Raw genomic sequence first — 10350 nt, 5'->3', positions numbered from 1 at the left:
TACGTACTCCTCCCTCCTGCGGAGAGAGAGAGAGAGAGAGAGAGAGAGAGAGAGAGAGAGAGAGAGAGAGCGAGAGGGAAATAGAAGGAGCCGATACGCGTGTCGGTTGCACCTAAGAGGGCAACGATAACATTGTATGTTGTGCGGTGATGCTCGCAACAGGTGCGCGGCGTCTCAGCCGCTAACACGCCCAATAACCCCCGCAGTTGAAAGGCTCTGTCCTCGCACGCGTGCCACGCAAAGCGCGACAAACCCAAATGAAGCCATAAGCGACTCTCCCGTCGCACTGGAGGCAAGGTGCGGCGAGGATACCCGGTGAAGCTGTCCCAGCCCTAACTTCTACCACCTCGGTGCCATTCAGCTGCGGTAGCAAGTGATTAATGCTTCCTACCTTGTCCGGTCAGGCGTATCGCGGTGTATGAGGTGCATCGATTTTCCGATAGCGGCGAGATTTCGCTTGTTACAGGCGCATTAAAATTTATAGCAACGACTTTGTTTGAAATCTTCAGAATGGCGGGAGCGATGGCTGTGTGTATGGGGTCTCGGGTGGAGATAAATAGCTTACTATGTTGGTGAGGAATATTGATTAGGTCTTTGCTTTGAGACAATAGTCATGCTTGAAAATGTCCATACACTGACAGTAGCAAGAGATACTTCTATTAAAAACGGCAGCACATATATGTATCTTGTACAGCGAATATCTCACGCCATTGCGCAAGCCTGGTACCACGGGTTATACATAGGCAAAAGCTAATAAAAAGGCATTATTAGCTCTTGATACAGGTTATACTTGTATGGGGTCTAAATTGTTATAAGAAACACATACGTATCCACTGGCGAAGTTTGGCGAGGCTACGAAATAAAAGTTATATTTGTAATGTTTCTATTTTCCGACCATGGCTGTTTTAACCGATGGCTCGTGCACATTAATTCTACTTCGTGTGGCATAATATTATATATTTATTTTATTTATAAATATGTAGCCGCATTGCGAATATGTGCAGCTGCCAGCTGGGCATACATTTAATAGCTAATTTATTGTTATATGCAGGCGACATTGAAATATAGCCGGTTCTTTCACGTGCGGTGAGAGGGGTAATCATTTCCGTGTGAATCAAGTCTGCCGCTAATCGCATTTACTTCCACATTACACCAGCTGTGCCTCGTGAATGAATTTATACGATAACGTGCACTACGTTATACTTCCGGCAGCATATCTGCCTAGTGTAGTTGGGGTATTTTTGGTTTTCGATATGCAGTGGCGGGCTACCACATTTTTCTCCGTCACCATCATCATCATGATCATCAGTCCGTGACTTCCGGCTGTTATGATAAACGTAGTTTCACGCAGAGCTTACCTCTTGAGGGTCTGCACAAAGTGGTCCACACTGATTCCCTGAGTGGCCATACATGCTAGATATACTCTAATTCGTTGAACTAATTGCCAATTAAGCGGATCATTTCGTAGTAATGATCATGTTATCGATTAGTTATGCTCGAGAATTATCGATTTTGATAATCTGAATATCGGCATGGTGATTTTCGTATCCGCGCGTGCTATTCTCAGAAGAAGTGTTGAAGGTGATCCAGACGCTCTGTTGGCCTGTGGCAGACGGCGGCCCGCGTGTATTCCCTACGGCTACGGCTTCTCTGCAGGGCGGCCCAGGGCGGCTGCAACGAGTTGAGGTTGACGCGAGGGCACAGTACTGCGACGCTCAAGAACTCAAGGCGCTTCTGAATTAACATGTTTTTCGCGAGCCACTCGAGATCACCCGGAGAAAATTAAAGTGATTATTTGCAGATGTGGCCTGTTGGTCGCCGCATCGCTTGGCTGGCAGCTCGCCGCCGCCGCCTGTTTGAGCTGTTGTACACGTACATCGATGTAAATGCCAGCGAGCTGGGGAATGGCTTCCTTGTTGACACTATTTCTAGTTTCTATAGTGCCTGCAGCCGTGTCGGGTGGCATACGTTATTATATTAGGGAGGGGCGTGTTGACACCTCAATGTAACGTCGGAGCGGTGACTGTCGTGCCTTAATAGCCGCGTTCACACGTAGCAAGAAATCCGGTATTTAGCGTTCACACGAGGCAAAATGCGCGGTCCAAGAAATATACCATATAATACGGTATCTAAACAAATCCGGTATTTGATGTAAATACGCGGCTTCCCATGCAGACCCCGAATAATTTGCCGCGCTTGAGAAATACCGGATCTCTTGGACCGCGCATTTCCTCGTGTGAACGCTAAATACCGGATTTCTGAAGCAGCGTATTTTATAGACTGGTCCGCGCTCGACAGTTCCAGTGTTACGCGAGTGGAACTGTCGAGCGCGGACCAGTCTACGTATTTTATCGGCAGTTGGTGCGCATTGCATTGTTTATTTCGTACTGTTCGCTTGATTCTTTAAAGCAGCTCGCAGCTCGCAAATACAGTATTTCTGGAGCCGCGAATCAGCGTGTGAACGCTCGGCCGCGTATTTGTCTCAGATTCGGTATTTCGCAAATACCGTATTTTATAAATACGAGGTCTCGTGTGAACGAGGCTGTAATGTGTGTCACTTGAGAAGGGGACAAATGCAGAACAGGTGGTCGTGTGTGGCCTCGAATCTGTCTAGCGTGCGTAACAATAAATCATACGCTTCCTGGCTGCCTACATATTGAGTGTTGTGCACTGGTACATCAGTTAATTACTTTTGTATGAGCGAGCATAGTCATAATTACAGGTGTATACAAGCGTACGCATTCGCTATTAATATTAATAACATCCATTTAAGCGTTGAAATGTGCTCGTGTGTAGCATTGTATTTTACCACCACCACCACCACCATCATCATCATCATCATCAACGTCATCATCGTCGTCACACTGTCGTGACGACGAACTTTTTCCCATAGATCCATCGTAGAGTTTAGCTATCGCATCTTACGCTGGCGTAACGAGATGTCTTGTTGTTGTCTTTCAGGTGTTGTGGCTGGAGCAGCAAGTGATAAAAAGACGGGTGAAACGAGATTACTCATCAGTCATTCCATACAGCAACGTCGTCGAGAATCTAATTCCTCCCAACGATCCCCAGTGGCGGAAGCAGTGGTATCTGGTAGGTTTACAGGCTGCTATAGCACAGACCGCGCACTCTCGCAGGGAAAGGGGAACTCGCCCTTTGTGCTACCTTGTGAACACTGTAGAGCTGGTGAAGTAAAAAGAGGAGGGGAAATAATATTGAATGACTTTTCACTAGCAAACCAAAAGTCAATATCAACCTTAGGTCCGGGTGTTCTATTTTCCCAGTTAATTACTTTGCCACCACCGACACTGACGGTAATAGTATACTTAGCTTACACATTTGCTTTTCTGCACCTTTTGCTGGTCAAATATGCTGTCATCCACTGTTGGCATACCGACTTTCTTCCGTCATCAAGTACTGAACACGTACAAGCAAGAGGTTTAGCGGCACATTGGATTTAACGTTGCTCATGGGTTTGAAGCTGATGAACTAATAACGTGCCACTGCGCTAATAACGGTTCTCGTTCTTGATTAATCCAATCAAACTACTGAAGCTTTCAATTGAAATCCTCCTACTTTTACACCGACGGCACCGCATTCCCAATGGATCGGATCCGAGGCAGATTAATTAAGTTCTGTCGTTCAAGGGGAGGGGTTTCTTGTCAAGTGAATTGTCCAGTTGCTGGGAAAGCACTGTCCAGTCATTGGAAGAGTGCTGTTTAGTTGCCATGAAACTGTTATCTAGTCATTGTAGTGTAGAGCCCGGTCTTCGTAAGGATACAGCCCAGTGACAATAATGCTACTGTCCAGTTGAAGGAAAGTTGTTGGATCTCATGGCTTGATCAATCACAATTGAGGAATCTATAAACCAATTGTAATACTCGTGTATAATCATCTCTGTTTTTGTTCTGACATCTGTGATCAGCATAGGGGAGGCAACTTGGACATTCGTGTGAAGGGTGCGTGGGAGATGGGCTACACGGGCAAGAACGTGGTGGTTACCATACTGGACGATGGCATCGAGAAAGACCATCCTGACCTCGCCATAAACTACGTGAGTAGCACTGATGTAGACGAAATTTAATAATTAAATATGAATCGCCCTGAAACTGTGCGGGAGTGCCCTCTGTCATGCGAGCACTGTTTACAACCACTGACCATGTTAAATGATTGAGTACCTTAAAAAGTTTCGAACAAAAACACCGAGCACCATATAGCGCGTAGGCAATGCTGCCTATAGTTCGACCCGGCTGCTACATTAAATGGAGGCCCATTACGTGAAACGTTGCTCGCTGAAAATAATGACGTCACGAAATCACACCGTACTGGTTCATGTCGTCTGTTTTTTCCCCTTGCGAGAATTGAACGGTCAACATGCTTAACGAATGGCAAAAAAATCAGCATTTCGTCTGAGAGGTAGATACGTTCAAGAGCGTATAAAGATCGTACAACGGTGAAATGCTGAAACCATGCTGCAGTATTAGTCGAATTAATAAACTTTGCCCGTTTTATTTTGACGATTATTTGTGGTATTATTGATCAGCTCTCCTACCTTGCTGATATAAAACAACCCGCTTGTCCATACGATGCCTCTACGCTGAGATAATGAGAGGTGAAAATCTGGTATTTTCGCCGAAAACCGACTCAAGATACGTAGTGGCTGCGACTGTCTCTCGTTCTGGCGATAGCTTCAGGAAACCTCGCGTGTTTCCGTCATTCATTGACAATGAAATTTATTTTCCTTCTACTATCTTTTCTCGCATTTCCAGTCATTGACGCAGCCATTACTCCACAAAAACGTCTTGTTACTTATCGCCATGGTTATGATCCACCTCTTACGCTGGATGTAGTATAACGCTGTAGTAATAACGTATCGAGTCAGCGCTACACAGTGGCGACCGGAAGCAACATACAGTCCACAAAACGAGAGACAGTCGCAGTAAAACTGATCTCGAGTCGGTTTTCGGCGAAAATACCAGATTTTCACCGCTCATTATTTCAGCGTAGAGGCATCGTAGGGACATGCGGTTTGTTAAATTAACAAGGTAGGACAGCTGATCAATAATACTGCAAAGAATCGTCAAAATAAAACGGGGAAAGTTTATTAATTCGACTAATACTGCAACATGATTTCAGCATTTCACCATTGTACGCTCTCCTTTTTTATACGCTCTTGATACGTTGGTAGCCCACGCTCTAGTAGAAGTGGGGGAGGTAGAATTCAGAAGGAGCCTTCAGCGACTGTAGTGAATAACAATAGCAGCGGCCTGTGTATGTTCACGCGTTTCATGATTAGATGACTTAGTAAAACGGTATCGGAACTGAATGTATCGTGGTCACAACGGTACTTGAGACGGAAAACGAAGCGGCAAAGAGAGGGAGCAGGGAGGATGAGAAGGGAAGAGGAGAGGCGTGGAGAGGAGAAGCGATAGGAGACACTGGGAGGATAAAAATACAAATATATTGTTTCACCGCTATTGTCACATTGTTAATTTTTGGCCATCTCTATAATTTCGAGCTTTTGAAACAGGTTAGCCTTTGCCATAAAGATGATGTGAAATCTAGCAGATTATAGAGGATTGACATGAAGTTCGTAGTTTTCCGACTCGGAATGATTGTAGGCACTCAAGATGATTTTGGCAATCGACCCTGGCGCTTTTCGGCTATAGGTCAGTGGAAATGACAGCACAGGAAACCACCGCACCCTTGTCAATGACTTCTGCAAGAAATCCATATGTGCTCCAGCAATGAAATTTCGCGGATTTTCGCTTTCGACACGAACGTGAATGGCCGCACGAGTATGTTCTGAGCAGCCGTAATGAAGCTACGGTGCTGGGCCTAAACATTATTGCGAGGGGGGCGATTCCATTCTACGTGTCTTCGAACTGTGCTTTATGAACTATCCAAACGCTCTGCCTTGACTAGAACGTAACATCCGAGTTCGTATATTAGTGTTTGCATTGCTGTCTGGTCATCAATGATTCCGAGCTGTGAATAAATTCAGCGATGAATGAAATAAACTCCTTTAGTTATCTTCCATCTTCCGCATGACAGCCGGTCTCTTAGGTATAACGACAAGCACGTTCTGCTTCGGCGGAAATCTCATTGAAATGTTATAATTTCATTTTCAACGGCTCCCAGCAGCGTTATCAATAAGAGATAAGTAGGCGAAGTAATTTGCGGACGAATTCTGTTTTCATTTAATTGCGCATAATAAAGTTACATCGTCTAATTCCAAGCGGCAGAAGTAAATTCATTATTTCCTGAGTGAACAGATTGTCACTGTAGTTCAAGCTGAAAGGTTCGGCGGATAGTTGCGCAAATCTCTGTGTGAATCGTTACTAGCCACACGGGTAGTTTACCTAAACACTGACCAACGTGCCGTGCCGTTGAGTGATCACCTTATGTGCCTTGGGTATCAAGTCATTAGAAAAGCATGATATGCTATTGATTGCTTGTTAAATATGCGGCAGATAAAAGGATATCGGGGATAGAGAGTGCCAGTATCGATTCTCGAAGTCTATCTTCAACGTTGCTTTTAAATCGTTGCTGATATATCTTACACGTCTACTATATATTCCATATAGTCACTATATATAGTCACTATATATTCCATATGAGCTATATCTTCCGTGTCCACTATGTCTTTCATGTCTACATCTTCCACTACTATGTCTTTCTTGTCAGTTACGTCTGCTGTGGCATGAATCTGTCGCGTCGGCTCTATTGCATGATTACGGCAACGCTAAGTTACACCTTTACAACGAGGATGTTCAATCTCAGGGAGGACATCAGTCTAGAAATGACCTGGCCCCATAAAAGGAGATCTTCACTCCACGAAGAGGTTTACTCTGTAGGCATCTCAACACGGTTAACTTAACTCCGTTAAGAGCTCCCTCCATGGATAGCTGTGCTCATATAAATGGGGGTCCATGCCTATCGACTTTACTTAATGAAGGGCTCTGTCCAGGGGTGACTTTACTCCCATGGATGTCCAGCTCCACACGGAATTCACCACAGATGGCTTTCCGCGCGATAGCTGTTCACTCTATCAGAAGCTCTATCGAGTTTCATTCCCTAGTGTTACCGAATTCGATAAATGTTTGTAAATATAAGTATAGTATTTCCAATACTACGACCTTAAAAATCTGTATCTTTGTCTTTCCCACTCTGCACTCTGGCTGTCGGGTGGAGATGTGATTTTCGCAGCGTGATATAGTTACTGACATTATCGCGTTTTCAGTTTTTGTTCAACCGTTCTATAAAGCCGCGTAAAAGTGAAAATATATATTTAATACAATTAGTCTGTAGAAATATCTGCAGTGAACAGGCAGTGCTACGCGAGAGTATAGTTTTGGCTTTTTTCCATATAAAATCACTCAACCCTTTCTCCAAAGATGTGGGACGATTTGTTTTCTGTTTAAAATCCGTTAACGTGAATACTTTGTACGTGTGCTATCGCATAACACACGCGCACGCACGCACGCACGCACGCAAGCACACACATCGCATCTAGATACACGCACACGCCCGCATGGACACACTGCACACTAGCACGCGCGTGTGTGATATATGCAAACCCGCATGTACAATATAATCATATACTTCGTCATTGCAGTTGGATTCCGAGTATTCCCTATATACATATATATCTTGATATTGATATTGATATTGATATTCATGTCACATGCAGGGAGTAATAAGTTTTACGCGACTGACAGGCGTCGTGTGTCATCATTGTAATTATCGCTCGTGACACGTTCAAACTCATTCAGTGCATGTCCATTATCGAGCACGGCCACATTGTGTTGGAAATCCGTCGTGGTTCAATATTATACGTACGTGACTGACTATAGTATTAATCTGTAGCCGGGCGCCTTTTACTCGTTTGATTGCGTAACATCAACGTTTCAAATTTGATGAATGTCGATAAGTTTAAATTCGGGAATTTTACCAGCATGCTGTGAGATTGAGAGAACAGCTTCACTTCAAGTTTGTGCGTGCGTGCCTTTGCGTGCGTACGTGCGTGCGTGCCTTTCCGTGCGTACGTGCGTGGGTGCGCGTCGACGCACAGGTATGTATACCTCCTGATGTATACGTATGTGCGTGCGTGCGTGCGTGCGAGCTAGCGTATGTGCATGCGTGCGTGCGCTTCGACGCACATGTATGTGCGTATACGCGTTTAAGCGTGTATTTGGGGGCGTGTCAAGTCTAGAAACACGTCTTTGCACATCTTTAAACGTCGTGTTTCGTGCGCAGTGTGGCTGTCCTACAGATGTAACCGCATCGCCTTCATGAATTAGCCGCGTCCATGTTTATCGTGCAGCTGCCTCCTTCTGCCGGCCGCAGCCGCCATAACGTCCGTCTCTCCCCTTCCCCATCTCCTCTCTCTCTCTCTCTCTCTCTCTCTCTCTCTCTCTCTCTCTCTCTCTCTCTCTCTCGCTCTCTCTCAATCATACGGTCTCTCGCTCTCTCACGGCCCGCGGCTGGGAGCGGGCAGGACTGACTGCTCTCTATCTTCCACGCATAATCACATTCTCTCTTACAAACACACGGTCGCACGCGCACATATACTATCTCACTCTCGCCCCCTCCCTTCCTCCCACCTTTCCCCATTCTCTCTCTCTCTCTCTCTCTCTCTCTCTCTCTCTCTCTCTCTCTCTCTCTCTCTCTCTCTCTCTCTCTCTCTCTCTCTCTCTCTCGGTTCGGCTCTGGAATCGCAGACGATGCTCCTCCGTATTGGAAGCGGATGAACATCTGGCTGGCTTCGGCAGCTGTGTCGTGTCCGGAGCCTGTCCGCCATGGCCGCCGTGCGCTGCAGAGTAAATAAACTCGGAAGTGCACCACCGTACAGACTATAACGATCTCTCTCTCGTTGATTATGGAGAGCAAGCGAGTAGCCGTTTAATGTACTCGCCGGGTTTGGCAGCTAGTTAGATTTGCTTGTAATCGCACCGCAACATAAACGAGGCGTATATTATAAGCGAATATGAGAAGAGTTGATATTCTCTTTCGCACGGAAACATCTGCGTGCACGCGTAAGGTGACGGAGGCCGCTTGCACGCGCGAGTTTTAGTGTGCAGTGGATCGGAATGCGTGAAAATTAATTGTCGACTGTTTAACTGGTTGAACTAGACTTTTAGAGCGTGGGAGTTATTGGGAACTCCAGGGAGTATTATGGGTTACGAGTGCCGTACTGCGTGCCTTATACTAGTCCCTCGCGCGCATACACGCACACGCGCGCGCGTCTTGTGCAATAACAATTATGGTTGCGGTACCACATACAAACCTCTCATGATTGAGCTACTTTTTTAGTTGTTATTTATTTTTACTGGGTAAAAGGACTATTACTAGTAGGTCCTCGACAGCTCTTCCTTTTCGTCTTTCAACGTTCTCAATTTATTTACCTTTCGACGTTGGTTTATTTCGGCTGCTGTTTCTCTCGTCACTCGACGACTGCGTTATTATAAGTACCCGGTGAAAAGCAACATTGCACACTATGGCATATGTTGCTGTTTCGATGCTCCGGATATAGTTGTGTGAAAACAGAGCCTAAACGCTCACATACACATAGGCACGTGTCGCAGCGTGTGCGCAGGCCATGATTATAGAGGTTGCAACACGCTTGTTATATACCGAGTGCACTTCTAGTAGCTAACTTATGCCGACTGTGTTTATGGATATTGCTCTGCGTTTGTGGTTTGCGCGTGACTGTGGGGAGAGCTGGCGTATAAATGCATCGGGATCATATAATAAATCATATATATATAATTCAGACTAGCAAGAGCTACAATGTGCGCTAGGGAGACTATGCAGTCTTTCCTGATCGGTGTTATATATCTAGATGTGCCGCTGATGTGTATAGTATTAGTAATACACTATTTATACATATTAGACTACAGACCAAGGCATGCTTATTTTAATTGAACCGGCAAGCTTTTTATTTGTTTCGCTGCCTTATTTCATATGAAACTACATCAGTAATACAGTAATACTTACATGAGCGTAATCACTAAGAGCGATACATGTATGCGGACGTTAAAAATAACCGTGATTGTGTTGATTGCGTAACAACTCCTCCTATATCCCATACTTTACAAACCGCAGACGAGAAATTTGGCTCACTTTCCTAAGCATCTAAGCATCTTTCATCTATGATCTAAGCATCTTAGATCTAATCATTAAGCATCTTTAAGCATTGAGCATTAAGCATTAATCATCTTAAGCATCTTTCTTAAGCCCGGCGCACATTGCCGAACATTTTTCTCAAAAACATTATCGTAGCAATGTTCCATGAAATGTTCGGCAATGTGCGGTGAAAAAAGTCGCCGAACATTTGTTCCGAACAAT

At 45.1% G+C, this 10350-nt stretch overlaps 1 protein-coding gene across 1 annotated transcript in view; it reads left to right on the top strand.

Moving 5' to 3' along the window:
* Window positions 1–10350, top strand: part of LOC106808568 (furin-like) — a 98097-nt gene that overhangs the window by 43180 nt on the left and 44567 nt on the right. The window contains exons 4-5 of the mRNA XM_014811330.1: window positions 2962–3093; window positions 3926–4054. Of these exons, the coding sequence (XP_014666816.1) occupies window positions 2962–3093; window positions 3926–4054 (261 nt within the window). The remainder of the gene's footprint in view (window positions 1–2961; window positions 3094–3925; window positions 4055–10350) is intronic.

The sequence above is a fragment of the Priapulus caudatus genome, unplaced genomic scaffold (assembly GCF_000485595.1).
Source record: "Priapulus caudatus unplaced genomic scaffold, Priapulus_caudatus-5.0.1 Scaffold287, whole genome shotgun sequence".
NCBI classification, from domain to species: Eukaryota; Metazoa; Priapulida; class Priapulimorpha; order Priapulimorphida; family Priapulidae; genus Priapulus; species Priapulus caudatus.
Note: the sequence above shows the minus strand (reverse complement) of the source record. Positions and strands in the feature narration are given on the sequence as shown.